Here is a 25747-nt window from a genome sequence, read left to right on the forward strand (position 1 = left end):
ACAGAAACCCCTGTGATGGGAGAGCTTTGGAGCCTCCTCTTTTATCTGCTTGGAAAACTTGGCACAGGAATTCAGAACTTGACGTGCCTTGCAGCAACTTGCCTTGTCAAACACACCTAGGCTACGGCGAGGTGCCGAAAAATGCATTGTTTGCAGGCAAGAAAGTAACGGAGTGAGGGAGCTCCCCCCTCCACCAAAGCCTGCCGCTCTGAGTCATGAAATTAGAATTGAATGGGACGCCTCGCTGAGGTCTGCGCTCAGGGGCAGGATACAACACGATTCTCCTGAGACCCTGGGAGCCAGTTTTCCTTAGGCGAGCCGAGGGCTCGCTCGCTTGAGCAAGGTTCCTCGCACTGAAGCTTTTGCAAGGTGGAGTTTAGGGTGCAGCACGCTGCCCAGCAAACGAGGCAGCACAGACAGGGGCTTCTCCGGGATGCCAGGGTCCCGTTGCTGGCTTGGAAAAGCTGGGGCTGGAGGTGGTTTTACTCATCAGCACAGCTCTTTTGATTTATTTTGGAAAAGGGATCTAAATGATCGTGGGCCTGCAGAGTTGAGTGGAGTGGAAGGTGTCTCATGGCAGTATTTTTTGGGGATCTTACCGAAAGATTATCTACCCTTCTTGATTTCAAAGACAGCAAGTAAATCCAAAGTAGCTTCAAGTTACATTAAGGAGTACTATGAGACTGATAAAATAGTTATTAAAAAGATGCTTGACATGATTGCTTTTCTTTTGAATCTCCTTGTCAGGCTCAGGGTTCAAAAGCTCCCTGTGAAGTGGTATTTTTATCACTTTTTTTCCACCCCCCTGTATTGAAGCAGAAGTTTCCACATCAGTGCTGGCTCTCCAAGATGTTCTGTAGAGGGGAATTCATGCGTTTTTCTTCCAGCTCCCTCCCACCCACTTCTTCACTCTGCTGAGATCACTCAGTCAGAAGATTTTCCTAAAATAGCCTTTGCTTCTTGATCTTGGGCTCTTGGGCGGACCCTCTCCCAGGAGCTTCAATCCCCGTGATGAGGCCAGGTCGTGCTTTGGGACAGTGCAAAGGCAGGAGGGCTGGGGACCTCTTCTCTTGTGTCCATGGAGAGCTGGGCACAGGGTAGAAGAGATCTCCTCCCTCCAACCAAAATACTCCTGCAAATGGGGTTCTGCCCAGCCACATCCTTGTGCTGCGAGGGCTGCCCTCCTGTACGTCAGATAAAATAATAGTGAACACCACCCCGAGCAGCTAAATCAAAAGGATTCTCAAAATCAACTACGTGAGCAATAAGTACAGGAGCTTAATCCAAACTGAGCAGCTTAAGGGTATCTGCTGCATCTCATAGCTTGTTGCTGTTGACGTGTTTCCAACCGCCGTTTTCTCTGTCTGGGAACCTGAAAGAACCTGAGCAGAAGGGTTTTTTTTTTTGTTTTGTTTTGTATTGTTGGTTGGGGTTTTTTTCTCTTGTTGCAATCAGAAAAAGCCAGCGCTCACAGCTATCGCCTCCTGCAAGCGCTGCTGTCGCTGCTCGTTGCCAGCAGCGTGAGTCACCGGCACTGGCGGCGCGTCAGCGAGCTATCGGGAAGCCTATCCTTGGATCCTTGGACGGGCTGTTGCAAGGCACCCTCCCGCTGGAAGGGAGATGGCAGGGCGGTAGCAAGGGGGTGCTCTCACCCCGGGAGTGGAGATGTGGGAACCTCCCGGGTGCTGGTAACGCCAAGTTGTGCCGGGAAAGCCGTGCCCATGCTCCCGTTGCGCAGGTGATGCGCAGCAGCGGGGTAACCTCCGCGATAACACTGCTGAGGTTATGCTGATACTGGAAATAAATAAATTGTGTTAGAAGCACAGCAGAGGTGTGGAGGTTTGCTTTCCGAAGCCTGTAGATGTGAGTTGGCGTATGTGCGCCGGATCCTGTGGAGGGGGGCCAGGCAGGGAGCTGCCTTTGACTTCCAAAGAACTATGCAAAGTCACACCTGGGAACCAGGGCACCGGCTGCAAATGTTTTAATTAAAGCAAAGAGAAAGCATTCATGTTGAAGGCAGTCATTACCTCCCCAGCTCTTCTAGGAAAGCCTGTTGCTGCAGACAACGGTAATTAAGTAGAATATTACAAAGGATTTGGAAGGGTAAAGCAAATGATGGTTTAGGCACCAAAATAGGGGAAATTCTTGCAGAATCGCTCAGTCCCACGCAGGTTCCTTGCTTGGCTTGTGTCACTCGCATGCACTGTGCTCCTGGGGCTGCAGGGGGGCTGTTTGCCCCCCCTCAGGTTGCCTGCAGAGAGGATGTGGGTTTGGGAGGCTGCAGGGGGGTTGCCTGGAGGGTGGGGGCACTGCAGGGGTTGGGGTGCAGAGCAAAGGGAGGAGGAACGGGGCCAGCTGAGATGGTTGCAGGAGATCAGCTGCCTGCGAGCACCACTTCGGCACTGTGTTATCTGCTCGTTATTCATTTTCAGAGCAGGCTGGAAGACAGACATTCAGAACTTTTAAGGTGAGTTAAGGTTAGGTTGTCATTAGCTGTATTAATTCCTCGCACCTGTGCCGTGTAATTCAGCATTTGCACAGGTGAGTACAGAAATTGAGGTGACTCAGAGTTTATTTTTAACCTTCACTCATTTTTGGCCCGTCTGTCTGCGACATCCTCTGCGACAGCAGGGATGGAGGACCTGGGGTTTGCCCCCAGCCTTTGGTTTTTCTGGCTGCAGCTCCTTTGGTTTTCTGGGTGAAGGGAGACCCGATGCTGCCGTGTTTCGGTGCATCTGGGTTTCAGCGAGGTTTTGCTGAAGCGGTTGTGAGCGTCTCCTGCAAACCCGCTGGGCCGGCGTGTACTTGCTTGTCTCCTTCCCATGTGCTGTGCAAGTTATGTAAAGCCGGGATGTGGAGAGGTCAGGGAAGAGCAAAGCGTCTGACTCTTTGAAATGCAATAAGGGGTGAGTGTTTGTCTGATGGGCTTCCCCCCCCCCCCTCCCCTTTTTCTCTTTTTTTATTCTCCTTTTGCAATGACGGCTGACCAAAATACCTGTATGGCTTGGTGAGTCGCTGTGTTCCAGCTCACTGAAACCCATCCTCAGTCTAGATCATCCTGATAAAATCCTTCCCCAGAGCCCTGTATGTGCTTGGTTTTGCTACATCTTTTTTTAAAAAAAAACAAAAATCAAACACGAGCTTTTTGCCCGAGGCAGCAGAGCTTTGCAACCCCCCCACCCCCCCACCCCCTCTTTCCATGGAAGAACCCCCCCCCTCCCATGGAAGAAGCGCTTTTGGATTAACCCCGATCATACGTTAAGAAATGAACAGTGTTTAAATTTTTTTTGTCACTTAATGGATATACCCCCACCCTCCTTCTCCTTTTTTTTCTTCCATTTTTAAATTTGTTTCAAGCTTTTAATTATAATTTTATCAGAACTTTGAAACTTTTCCCCCAAAGTAAAGCAAAAGCCCCCTCCAGCTCACTTTGCTGAAGGTTGGGGATATTTCACGCTACTGGTTCTGGTTCAGAATAAGAAGATGTAGGAGCAAATAAATTACAATCCAGTTTTATTGGACACGTTCCAAACAGAGAGAAGAAGGAAAACACAGTGTCATATCACTATCATTGAAGTATAAAAAGCTGCAGTTTTCTTTTTTAATGGTACTTTCACAAAAATAAAAAATAAGACATGGTAGAAGGCTAGAGGGCTCAATTCCATCAGAAAAGGGAAAGTATATATTGGGCACTGGTGTGCCCTTGGGCTCCTGCTCCTGACTGCTTCATTCCCCATGGGCTGGGCTGAAACTTGACGGCCCTTCTGGGTTTGCCAAGTGTCTTGCTTTTGACAGGGAAAGCTACACATCGTGTTGATGCTGAAATACCCCCAGGAGCAGTGTGGCTGTGGCCCTGCAGGCAGTTTTTCCAGTGTAATTTTCGCTGTCTCAGACTTTCACTTCCACTGCTGTGACCAGGACAGCGGGGAAAGTCAGAGCGACCTGGACTGTTGGATGATTTTGGCATTTTTTAAGCCATTCCAACAGAACTTAGCATGAGACGGGACAGCAATCCAATTCAACTGCAAGCACCTATCTTGCTTTTGAAGAACGCTTTGCCTCAGTTATTATTTAGCATTAAAAAATCCTGTAATTTAGAAAACAAGCCCTTTTCCACATGGTTTCGGTTAGTCACTGGTGGCTCCTCTGATAAAATACACCCATGAGATTATGTGTAAAGTGCCACTCTGGGCAAACCTTCATTTAAGAGAAAGGACAGGAATGGGGGAGTAGTTTGGGTTTCCTTTTATTTAAGCTCATTGCAAGTTGCACCTGCATCCCTGTGGGTGGCACTTTTCTAATGGAGGCATCTCCGATTGCTTTCCTAACCTGATGCCCTGAACCACTGGCCAGGCTCATGTGCCTGACTTCACGCGACTGCGATGCTCAGCACATCTGGAAGAAACATGTTTTCCAAAGCTCAGCTGTGAATGGGAAGAAGAGGGATTTTCCATCGTGCTGACATGACTCAGAAGTGACTCTTAACCGGGCTCTGGGCTCCCGTAATAAGGGGTGTTTTCAGAGGGGCCCCACACTTGCAAACCGCTGCCTGGGATATTTCAGCAACCTCCTGGGGTATTTCTACATAGCAGAAAAATAACCCGCATCTCCAGTAAAGACGAGTGGCTGAACTTGAAGGGGTGAATCTGGTTCATCCCAGCGGTGAAGGCAGAGCAGGCTGAACCGAAGCCGAGTTCCCAGCCCAACTCTGGGCTTCTGTGGGCCCGGACTGAGCTGAAAACCCAAGTTACGGCATCTTCGCTGCTATCTGATCCGTCTGAGCGGATGGCTGCCAGCTAGCCTCAATTACAAACAAGCTGCTCAGCCTTATTAAAAGCAAACAAACATAAAAACCAATTCCCCATTCAGAAAATCACTCGGGCCCATGTTTTCCTTTTAATCCTGTTGCAGGTACTTTGAGAGAGCTGTTTGACATGTGCTCCACTGCTTTTCCTGTGATCCAAAAGCTTAAGAGCTATGGTGCAAGGAGCCAGGACAGAGGTGGGTGAAGGGGATTGTGATGCGCAGGAGCGATGCAGGAGTAATGCAGGAGCGATGGTTTTGGGGAGGGTCTGGTGATGGTTTTACTCAGGCTGTGTAGCACTCTTCAGGCTTTGGCTTTTTATGCTCTTTTTGCTGGAGGAGGTTTTGGAGACGATTTTCACACCTGGGTTGGTGCCGCCTTTTGCACTTCCAGAGCTGAAATTCCCTCCACTGGTGCTCAGACTGCTGCTGCCACCTCCTCCGTAGCTAAGACTGCTTCCAATGCCGAGACCACTGCCTCCTCCAAATCCACCTCCGAGACCACCACCGCCACCCCCGAGTCCAAGTCCTCCTCCACTGCCAAAGCTGTAACCTCCACCACCACCGCCTCCTCCGAGACCAAAGCCGCTTCCACCGCCTCCTCCGAGACCAAAGCCACTTCCACCGCCTCCTCCAAGACCAAAGCCGCTTCCACCGCCTCCTCCAAGACCAAAGCCGCTACCACCGCCTCCTCCGCTTAGGTTCAGTCCACCAAATCCTCCTAACCCAGCTCCACCAGCCATGCCAGAGCTGGAGCTGATGACAGCTGCAAGAAGAAACCACCAGAGGTCGGACATCTGCTTGGCAGTCACCCAGTCCCGCTAAGCACCGTCATCAGGACCCTGACCCATAGGACAAGCCCAGCTCATGTCCCCTGTGCAATGCTGGTGGAGGGCTCTGAGCGCCTCATATTGGGGCAAACCCCCCTCCCCCCGAGGTTGCTCACAGCCTCTGCTCCCAACGGGCCCGCGGCAAGACAAGCGCTGCGATACTTACAGTAGCTGATGGGGTTGAGTCCCTCTCCGCTCAGCCTGTGGGGGGGGGGGGGGCAGATAAAGGGGATGTTAGAGCAGAATGAGAGAGACGGGCAAGGGGACCAATTACTGGTGGGGGCAAAGCGACAGCTGCTGTTATTCCTGCAGGGATTTTGCCCCCACCTGCTCTCCTCGCCCTCCAGCAGCTTCCTGTAGGTCGCGATCTCGATGTCCAGGGCCAGCTTGACATTCATCAGCTCCTGGTACTCGCGCAGCTGTCGGGCCATGTCAGCCTTGGCTTTCTGCAGAGCATCTTCCAGGTCAACCATCTTTGCCTTGGCATCTTTGAGGGCCAGCTCCCCGCGCTCCTCAGAGTCTCCGATGGCCGTCTGCAGGGTGGCACACTGCAAGAGGAGAGATTGGGACTCCTAAAAGCTGCTTTTCTTTTGGGGTAAGTGTTATCCAAGGAAGAAAACCATTCTGGTGGGGTGTTAATGAAAAAGGTTATGACTGAGGCTGTTCATCTATAGCTAATATTGCTGAAGTTGGAACGCCAGCCTGGAAAAAATGATTTAACATGTGTTAGAGCATGGTGCCCTTTTCAGGAGTGAATTTAACATGTTTAATGAGCTACCTCACATTCTGTGGCTGCTAAAGTCCCTAATTAGTAAAGCAGAGCTGCAGTGCCTAAGGACCAGAGAATGGGGCTCCTGCTGCCATTCCTACCTGGTTCCTTGTGTTCTCTATCTCTGAGCGGATCCTCTGGATCAGTCGGTTGAGCTCAGCGATCTCCCCCTTTGTGTTGCGCAGGTCGTCCCCGTGCTTCCCCGCTGTGGCCTGCAGCTCCTCGAACTGTGGTTCAGAAGGAAGAGTAAGCCATCTGAGGTGTCCAGGTGGACAGGATGTGGCTCAAACAGCCCCAAACAGGGACAGCAGTAATTTTGCCCAGAAATGTATCTATGGGTCCGTTCACCTTGGTTTGGTACCACGCCTCCGCCTCAGCCCGACTCCTGTTAGCAATGTCCTCGTACTGAGCTTTGACTTCAGTGATGATGCTGCTGAGGTCCAGGTCCCGGTTGTTGTCCATTGACAGAATGACAGCAGTGTCAGACACTTGTGCGCTGAGCTGAGCCAGCTCCTGCAGGGAAGCACACGGGATCCTGATCAGCTGCACTTACCTTTTCAAATGCCACGAACGATGGCAGTCACTGTCCGAGGGGGACAACAGGACGGGAATCAGGGGAGGAGGGTGTCTGTACCGCATCATAGAGGGCTCGAAGGAAACTGAGTTCATCAGTCAGGGCATCCACCTTGGCCTCCAGCTCCACCTTACTCATGTAAGCAGCATCCACATCCTGGAAAAGAGCAACCGTGGGGACATCTGCAGCACCTGGTGCTACTGACCATCTTTGTTTCTACATGGTCTGTTTTGCCAAGGCAAGCATGCGTGGGACAGGAGCGGGACAAGAATTCACTTCCATCCTCCAAGCCCCTCCACTCCTTTCCCCCCAAAACCATAACCCAACCAACAGCTTTTAAAGGATGAGCATGAAGCTCCATGAGCTCTCCCACCCTTTAGGACAGTCCCAGCCTGTGCCATGGCTGGGGGTAGCTCAGCATCCGTAACGCCTCCTGTCTCACCCACCTTCTTCAGCACCACAAATTCATTCTCCGCTGCCGTGCGTCGGTTGATTTCCTCTTCGTATCTGCAAGGATAAAGGGAAAGACGTGCTGGATTGTTACCTCAGTAATCAGAGAAGTTGTACAGGTAGGACGGCAAGGTTATCTGGGCTGGATACGGTGTTTCCACGTTAACCTTCTGGAAACCACCCAGCTCAAATTTTGGAAAATCCCATTTCTCAAAGGGTTGAAATGACATTTTGTTTTAATGGAACAGGAGGGGTAAAGCTGGTTTAGGTTCTTTTCCTTTGCAAGTGTGATCACAAGTGTGTCCTGGCTGAATCTGCATTTTCTCGTTGGAAAAACGTCAACGGACCACCTTTCTGCTGCTGTCAAGGAAGGTGGGCTCTGCAGGGAGAAGTGCCTCACAGGAGTGGTGTATTAGAGGGGCATTACAGGTTACAGCACCAGCTGGAGGTATTTTTTTCCCCTTTCCTGCAGAAAGTTTGGTGAATATCTCAGGCTGGGTGTTTGACTTTCAGAAAGCTAAATTTAAGTGAGATTAATCCTACTGCCTAACGCAGCCTGAACCATTTGCATCCCGTTTCACCCCAGGGTGCCTGGATGTGCTGCTAACAGGCACTCACTTGTTCTTGAAATCCTCCACGAGGTCTTGCATGTTCTTCAGCTCCCCATCCATGCGTCCCCTCTCGTTGAGCAGGTTGGCCAGCTGCCGTTTCAAGTTGTTGATGTAAGCCTCAAAGAGTGGGTCCAGGTTGTTTTTGCCTGAGTTGGTTTTTTGACCCTGGTCCTGCAGGAGGGTCCATTTGGTCTCAAGCACCTTGTTCTGCTGCTCCAGAAAGCGAACCTGAGCATTGGGAAGCAGAAAAGGCCGAGTGATGGATACCTGTCAGCACGCTCATGGCCCATAATCAGTGACGGGGACTGATGCATAGCACAAGCCAAGGAAATCCCAAGCCAAAAGCGTTAAATCCAGCTGTGACTACCCTCCAGGTTGTCTAGGGCTGTGCTAGCCCACTCAGTAGCCAAGCAAATCTGCCCTCAGTGGACAGTCTTCTTCAAACACATTTTAATTTTGCAAAGCAATGAGCAATCATTAGAAAACACAGGTTCAGCTCTTTCATCACTCGCTTTCTTGAGCATCCTTTGGTTTTTCTTTCTTTGTAAGAGATATTTATCTCCCTTCATTAAAGCTAAGATCTGGTTACTACAGGTTAAAAGGCAAGTACTTAATTGCCTTTCCTTTTGCTCGTATATACCACATATTTACCCAGGTAAAAGCCAAGGAAGGACTTAAGCTAAGCCAATATAAAAAGGACTTTAGCTCGCAGGCAATAAAGCAATAAGGACCAACGCACCCTCTGTGATTCCCCACGGAGAGAGCTGGGTTAAGCAGCTAGATCTGGACTTGAAACTGGCTTACTCCATTTGAGCTAGTATATCTTATTTCTCAGGCACAAAACCCAGATCTCATCCTCTTATTACCAGTTTCTAATCTCGTTTTCTGCCTTGTAACTGTTTAGCAGAATGTTCTTTTTGATTACTTTAATGAAGACCTGCAGATAGGAAACGTGCAACAGACTGTAGATCTACGAAGTTGTGTTTTTGTAGCTACAAGACTGTCTGGCTCTCTACCATGATGCCACAGCACTCAATGAAGCCTCACCTTGTCAATGAAAGAAGCAAACTTGTTGTTGAGGGTCTTGATTTGCTCCTTCTCGTCTTTTCGCACCTGGTGGATGTCTGGATCTATCTCCAGGTTCAGTGGTGCCAGGAGACTCTGGTTCACAGTCACTTCTTGGATCGTACCAACGCCATGTGGGCCACCACTAAATCCTGCTGGGTTCCTGCCACCACCCAGCCCTCCACCGAATCCTCCCATCCCCCCCACTCCACCAAAGCCAAATCCTCCACCACCTCCCTGTCCACCACCAAAACCAAGCCCACCAGTACCTCCACCAAAACCAAGCCCACCAGCACCCCCACTAAAGCCATAGCCACCACCTCCACCACCAAGACCAAGTGCAAGACTGCCACAAGCTCCACCACCACCAAGTCCACCACCACCACCACCACCTCCTAGGCCAGATCCACCACCAGCTCCACTCCCAAAAGCAGCTCGGAAGCTGCTTCCAACACCAATGGATATCCTCTTGCTACCACCAAGGTTGTAGAGGCTCCTGCTGCCAAAACCGCCACCACCACCTCCTCCTCCGATGAGCCTTCCAAAACCACCTCCACCTCCTCCAGACCGTGCCACAGACATCGAACTGAAGCCAGCCCTGCCACCACTTGGTACAATAGCTGAGGCAGCGCTGTAGGACCTGCCTCCACCTCCCGCTCTCGTGCTGTAAGTTTGCCGGTTCATTGCAGCAGGAGGTAAAGCCGGGCAGTGGCGAGAAGAAGCACACAGGGCGAGTGCAGCTCTCTGGTGGAAGGGAGCACGCGATGCCCTTTTTATCCCTCTGGGGATCTGGGCTTGGTTGCATGGAAGTCCAGTGATCAATTTAGTGCCTTCATGGTTTTGACGTGCCAGGCAGCCAGCTGTCTGATTGAAACTTGTTAAGCACTGATTGCACTCAAACAGCTCAGCTAGAAGAGTTATCTAACTCCCTGATTTTTGGCAGGGAGAGCCCAGCCTTAGTGCAGAGCCTCTGTATGCTTGCAGAGAGGTGTTATTTAATTTCCTAGCTGTGAAGCAAAAGAAAAGAGATAAAGAAGGGTGAAAAAAAGAGAAACAGCTACCTGGATACCCCTATGCAACTTGTAAGATGCAGTAGATCAGTATAAAGCTTAGTGGAGAGTCCTCTGAATTAACTTGAGTGAAAGGCAGTGAGAATGAAATGGCTAAATCTGACCAAAAATATTTCACGGGGCTTCTTCACCTGAAGGCAGCGTGTGGGTGTGATGTTCGTGAAGCTTGACATCTCGTTCAGCGCTCTAATTTACCCAGCCTGCCTCTTCACACCAGCTAGGCAGAGACCATCTTTCTGAGCCGATCAGCACAAAGAGGTCCTGATCCATGATCTTCCTCTGAGACGCTATATTTAAATGGCACCTCACATTTTGGTTGCTTAGTGTTTGGTATCTAGTCTATGACAGGTTTCCTAGGCTTCCTTTCTAGAGAGATTGGCATCCCCAGAGGACAACCCCATCCCACCCCTGAGGCTGCTGTTGCAGTGTCTCCAGCCACCTGATGATGTGACCAATGCATTTGCATCTCGCTCTAAAAAGCATCTCAATGAAGGAGGCAGATTTTCTGAAAAACGCTTTGCCCAGCTTTGTGGAACAAATATTTTGTGGATATTATTTGCGTGTTGACATTAAGATGCAATCAGGCTTGAGTTTCTAGATCTTTACAGTTGTGATTTCTTTTAAAGATTTTTGAGCCTTTCCATTCAAAATGTTGCCAAAAGCAAAGATTTAACCAGCATGAAAAATACTCCCACAAATTCTCCTTGTTTTACTTCCTGGAGTCCTTGGGGAAAGGAGCGAATGCAATAGGGTGTGGTGATGTTTTCTGGCATCTCAGATTTTGTTCAGCTGCAGTGTTTAGAGTATTTTATTCTTCACATTTAAGAGCTCCGTTCAGTTTTGGCATGTTGCTGTCCTAGTGGCATTGCCTGTGCTGTGCACATGACTGGAGCTTAAACGTATTTGCAGGACAGGACTCTACATGCCCTTCAGAACACATTCATGTGCCTTAGTGCTACAAAACCATTAAGTACAAGCTAAAATCCCACTGGCATCTCTGGAAGAAAGATTATGCAGGTGCTTCGTGCTCTGCCGAATGCAGAAGACCAAATACCTGATTATCCTTGGAGAAACGCTGCCAGGCAGGCTTAAACTGGGAGAGCTGGGTCACTCCACTGAAATTTCCCATTGCAGTGCAAGCCTTCCAGCTGGTTCAGGTCGGCTTGTTTCTCTTTGGAGAAGGTTGGCCTGAATCTGCCTGGGATGTCACTTGAAATTCATGACTATCTATTGCCTTGACTATTTGCATAAAATTCAAAGCCCAGGTGTGATGGGAAAATGAGATTGTCTTCATGCTTTCTTGACCCCAGTGAAGGTAGATTGTCCTGAAGCCGACAAACAGGTTCGGATCAGATATTAGAGCTGAATGAATATAATGGGATTAAAGGTGGGGCTGCCAACAAGGAAGAGGGAATTGTCATTTTAGGCTCCCACACTCCTTCCTTCAGCCCACTGTCTGCAAGGTATGCAAGCGATGCGCAGGCTGGGTGAAAAATGCACCATTTCTGTACTGGGCTGGTTGATTGTGTGAAGGAGCCGAGGCCTGTGGGCTCCACACCGAGAGGCTTTTTTGCATTTGTCAGCTCAGATCAACCCTAATAGACTCTGCCATCTACCCAAGGAGCATGTCCAGGGTAACACCGAGCATGATATGGCCTCCAAACTGCCCCAAAAAACATGCTCCTGGCCTTTTTTCTCTCTCCAGAATAGCCTGATGGACACAAACATCTTCAAGCAGGCAGCAGAAAACAGGGGTTTTGCAACACTCGGGGGTTGAGGAGGGCAGGGATGATTAAAGGTTTTCTCCTAGAAATGCAAGAGCTGCTGGGCTGCTTTGGTCCCCTGGGGAGCCGGCTGGGGTTTGCTGTGCAGGGGTTGTTTTGCAGGAGGGTGATCAACATAAATTATGAGCTGCTGGGGCACTGGAAGCTTCTCGTCTGGGTGTTTCTGCTTGTTATTTACATACAAATGAGACGAAGTCCGAGTTGTACGCATTGAGACAGAAAAGATGAAGAAAACTATTTCAAAAAGCATCCTCTTTAGGTGGGTGGGTTTTGCCTTCTCAGCAAGGGCTGACCCATTTGGCTTTCACCAGCCCCCCCAGCCCAGACAGAGTTGCTAAGGCACGGCATTTCTTAAAAAATAATTATTAATTATTAAAATATTAAAAAATAAACCTGCTGATCACATCCAATAAACCGTCTTGTTTTCCATCAGAAAAGTGCTGCAGATGTGGGAAGCCTGGATCCACCACGCTCGGCACAACAGAGCAGAGGGAGATGCTCAGTCGGTGCTGGGTCCGTCACCATCCCACCCACATGGACAGCCTGAGCCTGGCAGGATGGGTCAACTCATCCTCCAGCCACAGAGGGCTTGGGACAGGCAAGACCTGGGTCAGCACTGAAGTCTAGGAAGCGGAGCAGGATGTCAGGGAGTAAGTGACACCGCCTGGTCCTTGGTGTGGCACCTTTCACGGAGTACATGAAGTTGCCCACCCCACCCCACCCACCCCCCCGTGCTGCTCCAGCCTGGGTGAGGAGAGGCAGGTTCCTCCACATGGTGGCTCGGAGCACAGTTGTCTCAGAGGCTTTCGGCTCCAGGGGAGCTGTGGGAGGGGAGAAGCCGGCCGGGCTGGCTGGTTTTCCCAGCATCCAGCTGCGCATCCAGCTGTGGTGAGCACCAGCGTGGGGAGCCCTTCCCAGCCACGTTACAGGGACGTTTCGGTGGTCACTGTCCCTTGGAAACTGGGCACCCTGGCAGAGAAAAGGGAGGGGGCAACCCGAGCCCACCCAAACCCCATCCTCCTAAAATGATGGGAGAGGGGGTTCCCCTCCCTGCAAGGGGTGTTGGAGGGGATGCCGGGGCGCATCCTACTCGCGGTGTAAGTTCATGTGTTTTGAGGAAGGTGGGGCGCTCGAGGAAGAACAGCTTTCGGGAGGACACGCTTTTCACTTGCTTTCTTTTAAAATTAGCCTACTCTTGTGAGAGGGTTTCAGGGGTGGGGTGTGGGATTGTTTTCTTTTTGTTACTACCTGAGCTGGTTCTCACTGATTTCTTTAAACAAGGGCCTGACTGCTTTTTTGTTCTGCCTCCAGAGATCCCAGACAGCGTGAGAGATCCCGAGCGAGCTGCGCATCCCACGAGCGGTTACACATCCTGGGTTACGCCGCGTTTCTAGACTTCCTTGTGGCCCCACTAATCTCTCTGGATGGAATAAAGGTATGCAAAAGTGCATCAGGAAGGGGAGCAGGCAAAGTTTCAAAAAAACCTTTGTTAAAGCTCCACTTTTCGTGAGCAACCAACCCCACCCATCTGGGGATTCGTCTTTGAGAAAATATCTGTGCTTTTTGTAATATCAGGGAGGGAAATAAAGCCCATGAAGCAAAGCATGAATTATGCATGTAGTTTATTGAAGGTACAGCTGAAAGTTTGGAGTAAGCGAAGGTTAATCAACTCTGTTCACTTACACATTAAAGCATTAAATCCGTCTATCTAGTACACACACAGGAAAAACAACGCATGCATTTAACTACAGAAATATAAGGTGCTCATCGGCGTGTAATTAAAATCTGCTCTACCAAACTTGGTGTAGCAACTTGGACCAATTTGCATAAGCATTACCAACCCTCTCGTCAACAGGAAAAATTGGATTTTCTGGTGTCATTAAAGAAGTTAAATAATAGCTGCAGCTCCATCTCGGACAATTAAAATGTGGCTTTCCTTTCTGAAGTTGGGATGACCAAGCCTTTCATCCTTTTGCAATAGCTGCATTCGGGAAAGAAAATCCCTGCTGAAAAGCGGTCAAGCAGAGGAGACTGACTTAAGAGCCAAAAGGATGTGTGAAGACAGGTATGGACTGTCTGAAATGAAAATGAAAATCTCACCTGGCTGAGACCCTGGGGGCAAGTTTCCCCCAAGACAGACATGCAAGAGAAAGTGGGTTTTGATCATGCAAAGAGTTTTCGGCAGAGCGACTAGCCTAGTTGTGTGGGCATGGGCAGCGCATGGTTGTGTGATCCCTACAGCTGTCAGAAGGAAGGGGAATACTGTTTTATTGCAGAAATGCTGATTATTTTAAAATGTGACGTGTTGTTGCCCCCCCCCCCCCCCCCCCCCCAGTCTCTACCGGGTTGTTCTGACCACGCGCACAGCCGTGCTGTACCTGTTCCCGGTGCCGCAGACCCCTGCCCCGGGAATGATGACGGCTCCCGGGCTGCACTGCTCCACGCCGGCGCACACGACGTTGCCCAGGTTGCCCAGGTTGCCCAGGTTGCCCACACCTGTGGCGCACTGCACCCCCTCCGCACCCGGGATGACTTCTCGCCCCATGCAGCTGACCGCGCTCCTCGCCCCAAAGCCGCCCCCCACCCTGGGGAGGCAATCCACGCTCCGGGTGCTAAAGCCGGCACCACCGACGCCGAAGGAGGAGACCACCCCTAACCCCGCGCCGGCCCCTCCTGTCTTGACGGTGCATTTGCCTCCGATTCCTGATAGAGATCGGCACTCCCCGACGGTGCCACCGCCGCTGACCACAGCTGTGGGAGAGAAACAGGCTCAGTCACTCCCCGAGCAGCTAAAACCCAGCTTATTAGAAGCTTAAAAGACTTGTAAGGAAATTAAGGGAATGCTTCGTTAGCTTACCAACGCTCACAGGGTTGCCGGTACATATCCTGTTGAGAAAAGAAATGTATCAGAGATGTATTTAGGGAAATATTCCCCAACACACCAGCAAACAGAGGTGCTGCCCAGCCATTGCCTCCTTAGAAACCCTGCAGGCAATGTCAGCATTTCTGTCCACCCAGGTGTGAGCTGCTGGTCCAAACTGCCCACTGCGGCACCCCAGATCCCACAGACACCTTCATCTCCCATCCTCTTTTCCTACCACAAGCAGAGGATCTGACTGCAGCGTGCTTGGTGCGCTGCGATCCAGCTGCCCTGGGAGGATGAGGAGGAAATGGGGGCAATGCCTCCCTCTGCATCTGTGGTGAGGAAAAGGGGCAATGCCCCCCTCTGCAACCATGGGGAGAAAAAGGGGCGATGCTCCCCTCTGCAACCATGGGAAGAAAAAGGGGTGATGCTCCCCTCAGCACCCATGGGGACCTGCTTCCACCCAGCATTTCTCACTGCTTCTCCCTTCTCCTGCTGGGTTTTTGCTGGCTCTTGTGACAAGGTACAGCCAGGGATGCTCCTACCTGCTCTCTTCTCCTTCCAGCAGCGTCCTGTAAGTGGCAATCTCAATGTCCAGGGCCAGCTTGACGTTCAGCAGCTCCTGGTAGTCTCTCAGCAGGCATGCCATCTTGTCCTTGGCTTGCTGCAGTGCAGTCTGCAGGTCAATCAGCTTCTGCCGGGCATCTTTGAGGGCGCAGTCACCCCGCTGCTCGGCGTCGCAGATGGCTGTCTGCAGAGCTGCGATCTGTGGACAGAAACAAGGGGGTGGCCAGGGGTGATATTAGTAGGCATCCCACAGGGTTGCTCATGTACCCCCTTGTTTCTCAGCTAGGAACTGCCAGAGAGCCTAGATTTGGGCTGGACCCATGTGATGGCCAAGCTTTTTGGGGTGAAGGGGAGGGGATCTGTTGGTGGCACCCCAGGAGGAAGCATGCAGCAAGCACTGTTTCTCTCCTAGCCAAACCATCTGGCTTCTGCTTATTTGAGAAATGACAAAAAAAATCTGCTGCTTTGCTCATGGACAGAAGATGAGAAGCTACAAACACAGCCTTAAGCTGGGGTAGGGGTGTTCTTTGCAGTTCAGCGGGGTGGGACCTGGGGGATGAAGCCCTTTGCTGGAGAGGCTGCGCTCCCCGCAGCCCGTGCAGCACTCAGCCCTTTGTCCTACCTGTTTCTTCACATTATCCGACTCGCACTGCAGCTTCTGGATCATCCGGTTCAGCTCAGCTATCTCACTCTGGTTGTTTCTCAGGTCATCGCAGAACTTGCCCCTGCTGCTGTGGAGCTCCTCCAGCTATTGCATGGGAACAGGATGACGTTAACACACCCGTCACCCCTTCCAGGGAAGGTGGTGACTCTCCAGAGCTGCACCGATGTCGGTGCTCCCGGGGAAGCACCCAGACGTGACCTCAGCCCAGGCAAGGCGACAGTCCTGGGTAGGTCCTGAGCATTTGCCTTTTGGGAAGGGGATGGTGTTCCTGATGGGTGCAGAGACCTCACTGGAGCAACAGTCACCTGCTGCACTCTGGTTTTACAGGAATGTCTCAAAGCACAGTTTTAAGGTTGGGTTTGGGGATTTTTTGTCATGACTTTCTTTAGCGAACTACAGTGCGTGCACACCGTGGGGAAGGTTTAAATTGCATCATGGAGGCCAGAAACAGTCCTAAGAGTTTTGTTGGCTGAGGGATTTTATTGCCGTTTGTGCTGGTCGTGTGAATACTCACTCTGGTTTGGTAGAAAGCTTCCACTTCAGCCTTGCTCTTCTGGGCAATCTCCTCATAGCAGCACTCAACGCTTTTGATGATGCCCTCCATGTCCAGGTCCCGGCTGTTGTCCATTTGCACGATGACAGAGGTGTCACACAGCTGGCAGTCCAGCTGAGCTCTCTCCTGCAAGACCCATCGCATGTCGGTGCCCTTCCCCCACCCAGTACGAGCCAGGTGTGCGGGTACCCCGGGCAAAGGGGGGACCGGGGAGAAGGTGGAGGGTGGGACAAGGTTCTCCCATGAACGCTCAACTAAAGCACTGGCTTCCCCAGGCAGGTGACTGGTTTCGAGCAAGAGCCGGCAGCTGGGACCTGTTTTGGTGGCACAATATGGGATTGCTGCATGCAGTTCCCTAAGGAAGGGTGGGGAATCCTGGTGGAGCAACTCGCTTCGTTGCAAGTGGATGTTTCTGGCTGCGCCAGCAGTTTTCTGGGCTGTGAATCCCTCAGGGGTGAGTGCTTTGGGTCCCATCACCTGGGGGTGGGCTAGGACAGGTGCAAACACAAAGAGGGGGGTTTTTGTGTGCAAACACACACAAAAAAAAAACCCAACTCTGTGTTTTCTTAAAAACTTGTTACATTTTAATAACTTTCTTTGTGTCTAAATTGTTAGTTTCACCAAAATATTTTGACTAACGTAGTTTAGGGAATCAAGTGCTAAAAAAAAACATTTTGGTTTTGAAGGTTGAGATGTCTTTCTGGTTCCCAGGGGTGATTTGGATTAGAATTCCAGGGGCTTTTCCATGCCAAAGGTCCCTCCCTTTGCGACCAGCTTTATAGAAGACAGCCAGGAGCATGCTTTGCCTTTCCCGGTGTGCCAATAGTGTCGTTATCAAGCACAGATATATATATCAAAGTATATAGATTTCAAGATATATAGATTATTGGGGTGTTTTTTCAGGGTTTTCAGAAAAGGCACCTTTCTCTGCACTTGGTGTTGGTGTGGGAGCATGCGGGGGGAGCAGGTGACGCATCATTCCCAGGGCAGCGCCCGCGGAGCTGGGAGCTCTTACCTCGGCATAGATGCACTTCAGGAACTCCAGCTGCTGCCGCAGGAGACCCACCCTCACTTCCAGCTCCTCCTTGGTCAGGTAGAGACAGTCCACATCCTGGGGAGACACCAAGATTTGGGTGAAAAGAGGGGAAGAAACAAGGACTGTGGCAAAGCCCACGCTTTCTGTTTGCTGCGGAGGAAACTTCCCTATTCCCAGCCCTCGAGACTCTCTGGGTTTGTGTTCTATGTGCTTACCACATGGTGGGGGTTCTCCAGCTCCATTGGGGTGCCTCTGGTTTGGGACTCAGGACATGTCATGATGCCAGGACTCCCCCTGTCCCTCCCTGGCCCCACACCCAGGGTTGCCCATGCACCTGCCACCCTCAGCTGGGCTCCCCAGCATTGTCCCTAGTGTGACCCACCTTCTTGAGGACCACAAACTCATTCTCCGCAGCCGTGCGCTTGTTGATCTCATCTTCATATCTGCAGTAGGAAAGTAGACAGGGGGGATGCTGAGCCCAGGGGTTCCTGTCCCCATCACCCAAGCAGCCAACGCAGAACGCAGGGAGTGTGAGTAAAACCAAAGCCTCTCCCTATCTGCTTTGTACCTCCTTCTTGCTTTTTGCTTTGTTGCTTTTTCTTTCCTCCCCACTGGGCTTTGTTCAGCAGTTTTAAATAGTCCTCGCCAGCAGGATCGGTGGCTGGAGCGAGATGGCAGTAAATCAGGCCAAACCACTAAAAATGCAAAGCCCTGTACCTCTGCTGAAGGCTTGGGTTGCTTCGTTTAGCCCTGCTGCTTCGTGTGACGTGTTTCTGAAGCATCCAGAACTGTGCTCTGGCTCTGAGTGTGTACAGGGAGGCTGTGGCCAAAGTGCCCCAAGGGAGGTCAGCAGCTTGAGCAACCTTTGAACCTCCCAGGTGCAATGGGAAGGAAAGTCGGTGCGTAATGGCCGAGTAATTGGGACCTCAGAGAACTTTCACAAGGTGATTCTATGAGCCTGACCTCCTTTGTGGTGCCTCAGCAAGAAAAAACATCTGAGATGCTTGGCTGTAAGACCTCTGGAGAAAGGGTTACTCTTTCATCCTGTGCTGTAAACCACCGGCCACCAAGTGTCCTGGGTCGTGGCTTAGCAGAGCACACGGGGAACTATTAAGGAATATCTATACCCGAGATTAAAAAAACAATTCCCACATTCCCTCTGGGAAGACAGAATGAACCCCAACAGAGATGTGTATAAAGCGTGGGGTGGAGACAAATAGGCAGGGGGGGTTGTGGGAACGGATGGCACTGGGAACACGAGATCTGGGGGAGCCACAGGCATAGGTGGTGTGGGAGATTTGGCAAACCACAGTTGTGTACAGGAGCATCGGGGAGAGGAAAAATGGTTCCTTGTCCCTCTCCCTAGGGAAACACTGGTTAAAAAGCTCTCCCAGTCCATCACCAGCATCTGAGGTGCAGCAGTGGGAGCCCAGTACAGGCAACCAGCCCAGTACTGGTGTGCCCTGCTCTGCTCCCCTCGTGCTGCCCCAGTTTTTGGGCCCATCCAGTGCGATTGCATCGGCTTCACGCTCGGGAACACCGCTCAGGGCAGCGCGAACCCCATCCGCAGCTTCACTCTGCGCGCTACTTACTTGCACTTGTACTCTTGAACCAGGTCTCTGAGGCACCGTTCCTCGTTTTCCAGCCTCTCCCGCTCCCCCAGCACACACTCCAGCTGCTTCCTCAGGTTGCAGATGAAATTCTCGAACACGGGCTCCAGGTTTCTCCTGGAAGCTGGCAGGACATACTGCTGCAGCAGCTCCCACTTGGTGGTCAGCACCTTGTTCTGCTGTTCCAGCAGCCGGACCTGGGGAAGCAAGAGATGCAAGAGTCACGCAACCCCCTCCTGTCCCAGGCAAATGCGCTTTGGGTTCCTCCACCTCCAAAAGGAAAAAGCAAAAATAAAATCGGAAATGCAAGCGGTTAGGCGATGATTTCTCCGCAGCCTGGGTGAGACCAGCATCTTCCCTGAGCTACACCCAGTCCCACCCAGGGCTCGTACCACCAGCTGAACCACGCCGGGGTGTTTGCTCTTTGCTGAGGCCAAGCCTGAAGCTCAATTTGGCCAAACACCACGTCCAAGCCACTGCCACCCCTGAGGGGCTGAGCACAGGAATGAGTCTCCTGGCGCTAAAAGCTCCATCCAGGATCTCATTTTAATGTATCTGATTTAAACGCTAACCGCGGGTATTTATCATGCCTTTCACTTCTAGATTAAAGAGCTCTCCAGTACTTGAGAACCTTTATGGATCATGAATAAGTCATTTTTCAAATGGGAGGAAGCGGAGTCGTTCCTCTTACGTGGGTTTGGTTTTTCCAGCTGCAGAGCAGCTCCCAAGGAAAATCAAGATCGGGCAGAGCAAAGGTTTCTCTGCCTTTTGAGAAATGATTTCCTATAGCACACCTCTAACCATAACAAAACCCCTCAGGCTCAGTTCAGAAAACAGTGATAAATTACATCTGTTTAGGAAATCACCAAATTATTTCATCCACGGGATGGAGGGATGGAGAAGTTAAACTTGTTCATCTCATTTTAGCTAGACATCTACCTACAGCTCCTTGATGAAGCACACAAACTATTTTAAAAATGCAAAAGTCCTTTGGCGTTTATAGAGGTGCGATAGCAATGGCAGATTATACATTTGTTACAAAACTTCCTATTTTGCCTTTTTAAGCTTCCACGTCTCCATCCCTTCTCTCACAGGTTTTGATTCACCATATCCCAGGAGCTGCTCCTGATTTAGCTATTTAGCAGACTGGTGACCATCGAAAGGTAAAAAACCGGTGTGATTGGCGCGGTGCAAGGCTTAAATCCAAACAGTCTCCAGGTCAGGACCACCACGGTTCATCAGAAGCGTCTACAATACCAGGGTGCCAGCAGAAATAGCTGCTGACGTGGCCTCTTTCGAGGCAGTGGATCCTTCAGAGCCTGGGGACGGGAGGCAACACGCGGGGTCTCACCTTGTCGATGAAGCAGGCAAACTGGTTGTTGAGGTTCTTGATCTGTTCCTTCTCGTGGGTCCGCACTTGGCACTCCTCGGGGTCAACCCCCACACAGAGGGGCTTGAGGAGCTCCGGGTGGATGCTGACGCCCCGAATCCCTTCCGATCTACCTCCGCCGAGGCCGATGCCAATGCCGCCCCCGTAGCCTCCGATAGCCACGCCGTCCCCGAGACCTCGGTAGCTGCCCAAGCCCCCGTAGCTTCCGCAGTTACCAAACCCCACAACCGTGCCCACGCCAAAGCGGCCTCCGCCGTAAGCCACACCGCAACGTCCAACGCCGGCACCGCCGTAGACCCCGCTGCGGCAGCTGCCACCGAAGGAAATCCTTTGCCCTCTCCCCAGGTCACAGACGCTCCGGCTGCTGAAGCCACCGATGCCACATCTCCGTCCCACCGGCTGGCAGACGGAGGCTGAGCTGCTGTTGCCCCTGCCGAGGCCGCAGACGGCGGACGCGGAGGAGAAGCCCCGTCTCCCCAGGAGGGAGCTGGAGGTGTAGCACTGTCGACTCATGGTGGTGGGGGGAGGCGGGAGGTGAAGCGGTAACGGCAAAGCAGAAGAGTGAGAGAGGAGCAGGGAGTGAAAGAAGGAGATCTCCTTTGGCTTCTCTGAGGCAGAGCCCTTCTCCTTATATACATTTCAGGAGGTGCCTGAGATGCAAAAATTTAATTTATCCACTGGGTTTGGTCTGCCTGGCAGCAAGAAATGGCTTCCAACATTTTAAACCCACAGCAAACACTTCTATCTCATACGAAATAATGTGGAAATTAAAATAAACTGCTTTGCTTGCAAGCTTCAGTTTCAGGACTTATATTTTACTTAATTAATCTGCTTCCTTATTGTGTAATTATAGTTTAGCAAAATAATTCAAGGGGTTTTTATTCATGGCTTGTTTACGGTTCGGTTTCACCACAGCATTTAATTATGTTTCAGGACCTCCTGCACAATGTCGTGGCGATGCCGCCTCTCCCAGGGTCTCTCGACAGCTCGGGGCTGGCTCTTGAGCAATGACCGGTGGCGATAGGAGGGAAGGAAGGCGCATCTGCCAAAGCACAGCACCGACGTTGTCGGGAGCGTTCTCGTAAGCATTCATTTCTTCCTCTCGCGGGTATGGCTGTGGGTCTCGCCCTGTTTGCCGGCTCGCGGGTCGGGAGCGGAGCGGGATGGGGTTGGCGGTTTCCCTGCTGATGGAGTGAGGACGCTGATGTGAGCTGGGCGAGATGGTGCCAAGGATGGATTCAGTCGGGGGAGGGGGATGCTCTGGCACGTGGGGGTTCACACACACAGCTGGGCGCCGTGTGCCCCTTGGAATACACAGCAGGGAAGAGAAGGCGTTTCTGGCGATGCGCTGCTGCAGACAGCGATTTATTGCCGAATTGTGTGCCGTGGGGAAGCTGATAATGGTGTGTAGCGTCCCGGTGTGATGTGACTGCGGTACGTGGTGAATTCAGGCGGACGGTAGCTGGAGATGCAACAAAGTGCTACAAACAGGTTGAGAAATGTTAGCCGGAGTGAACTTTTTTCCTCGCATTCCTCTGACACGCCTATTTGACATTAAATTATTCTGGTAATATCTGTTAATGAGAAGCTACTGTACAATGTTAATTAAGATTCTTGAAAAGATTTTTTGAATTTGCTTGGAAACAAATAAAGTTCCTTTTTTGCCTTAACAAAGGGGTCTAATCACAGAATCAGGAGGGATTGCATAGCTTGCCCTAAGAAGTCTTTGCATCTTTTCTGGGGCAAAAATAACTGGTTCTGGGAGGATTCCTAGTCAGTGCTACTTGAAATACATTGTCTTGTATTAAAAGTAATGTAAAGGAATTAGGACAACTTAGAATATTTGTGGAATCTCTCCAAGTAGAGAGATTTATTTATTTATTTTTTACAGGTCGCATAAAGGGTTGAAATTAACTATAAAATACTCTATGCAATTATAATCATGGAGTAGTTCTATTGTAGCTGCATCGGTCTGAGTATATTAGGATGCACATGTTGCAATGAGATGTACTCTCATTTGTGGGATTGAGATAGTTGGAGAAAGCTGATGAGCTTTTGGTCACTGCGTCCTTCATGCCATTTTGCCCGGGGTAATCCAAGCACCGGGACCTCTTGCTAGTAAGTGAAGGGGGAAAATATTTTGGATATTTGTTTTGTTTTGTGCTGAAGTGTTGCTGCAAGCATGGCAGAGGACGGTTGGGTGCGTGGTCTGGAGCCCAGCCTGGGGCGCTGCCTGGGGATAGGGCATTCACAGATGGGCTGAAGCATCGTGCAGCATTTCGGGAGGTCCATACAACGTGACTTCCATGAACTCTTTTTGGTGGGAATAACTGTGGGCAACCTGAGAAATGAGGAGAAGCCAGGCTGTGAGGTTACCGGCACCAGAGGCTGTAGTCCTCCTTTCTGACTGCCTCAGCCCTGCATGTGCTTTGGGGCAGCTGCGGTGGAGCAGGGACGAGGCATCGGGGATGTGACCAGGAGCAGCCCCCGCGCCGAGCTCTGCGACCCAGCAGGAGCACAGAGGGAGACTCCAGCTCCTTTGCGTGGCAGGGAAGACACGGCCCTTCATCCTTGAGGTCAGCAACTTGCTGGTTTTTCCAGTCGTAAGAAATCCAGACCTGGTTTGGGTTAGGTCCCTGCTACCCTCCGTACCTCTGCCTGGCCCCCCACCACAGAGTGCCTTGTGCCGCACGGGTGAAACACGCACCATCTGAGGGTTGTGGACCCTCCAAGCCCCCGGTCTTGTTAGAAAGCAGGGAAAATGCCACCCATGGGCCAACCATCCACGTTCCTCCACCAGCTGCAAGCCCTGAGATCCCTTCTTACACATGATGTGCTGCCAGGCTGTTTCCCCATGGATCGAAAGCTACAAGCCTGCACTTCAGCCTTTGGCTCCTCCTCGCAGCCCTAAGAAGTGGCTTCTTCCCGGTGCCCAGCCTTGCACATCAGAGGCAGACGGTTCATCAGGGCAGCGCCTGTGGTTTCCATCTGCTGAGCTTTCACAAAGCCGGTTCACAGTCACGCGGTGGAAGCCCTGAGCTGGTTACATCAGCCTCAAAGGAGGAAGCACTCCGGTGCGATTTGGTCTCCTGAAGAGAAGGGTTGCGATCACTTTTGTTTCTTCGGCCGCACACACGCACAGCACTGGCTCAAGTCAGACGCAAATGCCACCATCGTGGAGACCTTCTACATGTCTCCGTGCGTTGGCCTGCCTGATTGCAGGTCAGATAGTGTTTGAGGAGCTGTAGAAAGGGACTACCCTTCCTCTTGGCAAGGAAGGGGTGAAACCGCTGTTTTCAGGCTGACAGCAAATATTTACTGGGAAAACCGCTGAGGTCCTTAGCCCTGAACTGTGGTGTCCTCCATGAGACTCACGCCTTGGAGATTTACATGTACCCAGATGAATTCATTCCGCTTAAGCACCTTACTGAACTGGGACTTGTTAAGCCATCCTTGCAGATAAGGAGAGCCTAGGGTGTTTCCCAAGCTCCTGTTGTGGTTCTGGCTGTAACAACCCAGCCATCCAAGCCTGCTTTCTCCCAGGGACAAAACTGCTCTTTAAGACCATCTCCTGAGAAAACAGGGCTGGCAGGGCTTGGCCGCGCTGGTGCTCTCCCTCTCTCCCTGCAGGCTGGGCAGTTTTTGTGGCTCCTTCCAAAAAGGACCATGAAGTCGCCATTAAAATGGCTAATGAGGCCCCTGGGACATCTCCCTCTGGTTTCGTGGGTCCAGCCCTCCAAAGGTGGCTGTTCCTGGTCTCTTAGCTGCAGCTTGATTCTGCTCCCACATCAAAGCAGATGGTGGATTTGTGGGGACCAGGTTAGAGATGATGGTCTGGGCTCCTTCCATTGCCACTGGGCACCTTGCTTTCCTCCCAGTAACTTTGTTCCACAGTAGCTGTTCACCCTTAGCCCAGCTTGTCCCTGGTCATTTATGCTGCTTTGGGGCAAAAAAATGGACAAGAAAATTCCTGAGGTTCTTTCCAGGCTGTTCCTGGAGCATCAGCTGTCACTGCCCAGATGCACCATCTGCATTTGCAGTGTTGCCAGATAAGATCTTGCCAAAACCTTTCCGCACCTCCTGCAGGCTTTCTGTTGGACAGTTATAAACCGTGGGTGACCAGTGTCGGTCAGGTCACCAGTATTGATGAGGAGATGTTGGGGTATCACAGCAGTAAGCTAAGCAGAAGAGAGAATCGCTCCCAAAGGCAGTGTCTCATGTGAGGAACCTGCACACCCTGCCCGTGTCTGCTGTGACGCACCTGCCGCACTTGGTGCCCTGGCAGCAAACCCAGGTGTTTCGGTCAGAGCAACTTGGTCGTATTCCGGACAGTTCTTTATTCGTGTGATGGGAAACCTGGGCACTGGAGGCTGAGCTCCATGTGTCTGTCCAACGGAGCTCCTGGGACCGCGGGGTGTTTGGCTGCAGTAGGCAGGGTGCCAGCAGCAGCACAGGGCAGCTGTTGGGATTTTTTTTAAAATCTCTATTTCGATGGTGTTACCAGGTGACCTAAGCTGAGAAACCCTCCTTCATAGCTCTTATTTACCGTTCTTATTTTGCAAGAGACAAATAGTTTTCATAGTAAACACCACAGGTGTCCACCCCCTTCCTTTGAAATGTTCCTCCTTTGCACAGGAATTTGTAAAGGCTCTTTTGCATCATCAGACCAACTTCGTGCCAGCGCTCAGGGCCCAATGGACTATTAGGGCACTGAGTAATGGGGTGGAATCGGTGTGGCAGGGTCACGATGAAAGCGCCCTGGCCAGGACCAGGGAACTGTCACTGAGGAGGGGGCCGAGGGCGCGAGGAAGGTTTGTGCTGGGGGAGGTGGGAAAACCCAGTAAGAAGCCGCCAGGAGAACCACACCAGGTCCTGAGGCTGGGACAGCTGCTCTGCTGTTTGACAGGACAGTTGTCTCTGCTACGGTACAGGCTTTTTTAACCAGAAAGCATGTTCCTTCCTGCACCGAGGCAGCCAGGGACTGCAGAGATGCCCTCCAGCAGCTGAGGGAACAGGGAGAGTGTGGGAGGAGGGAAATTCAGCCACTGAATTTCAACTAGTTCCCATCGATAGGTCTGTAAATCCACGTCTGCGTGTGCACATGAGTA

The 25747-nt window shown here is 51.3% G+C and overlaps 2 protein-coding genes across 2 annotated transcripts; both read right to left on the minus strand.

The window, feature by feature from the left end:
• Positions 1-5084: 5084 nt before the first annotated feature.
• LOC121081886 (keratin, type II cytoskeletal 5-like) lies at positions 5085-9786 on the minus strand. Its single transcript, XM_040581193.1, has 10 exons — positions 9085-9786; positions 8045-8265; positions 7423-7483; positions 7037-7132; positions 6751-6915; positions 6504-6629; positions 5961-6166; positions 5800-5834; positions 5486-5569; positions 5085-5284 (listed from the first exon to the last, which is right to left on the minus strand). Exons 1-10 carry the CDS (start codon positions 9784-9786, stop codon positions 5085-5087), a joined length of 1896 nt encoding a protein of 631 aa, XP_040437127.1.
• A 4508-nt stretch (positions 9787-14294) lies between these two features.
• On the minus strand, positions 14295-21152 carry LOC121081816 (keratin, type II cytoskeletal 4-like). The gene is made up of 9 exons (XM_040581060.1): positions 20601-21152; positions 19232-19446; positions 18022-18082; positions 17619-17714; positions 16565-16729; positions 16009-16134; positions 15365-15585; positions 14814-14842; positions 14295-14707 (listed from the first exon to the last, which is right to left on the minus strand). The coding sequence occupies exons 1-9, from the start codon at positions 21150-21152 to the stop codon at positions 14295-14297; spliced, it is 1878 nt and encodes a 625-aa protein (XP_040436994.1).
• Positions 21153-25747: the final 4595 nt, after the last annotated feature.

This window comes from Falco naumanni (assembly GCF_017639655.2).
Source record: "Falco naumanni isolate bFalNau1 chromosome 20 unlocalized genomic scaffold, bFalNau1.pat SUPER_20_unloc_1, whole genome shotgun sequence".
Taxonomy (NCBI): Eukaryota; Metazoa; Chordata; class Aves; order Falconiformes; family Falconidae; genus Falco; species Falco naumanni.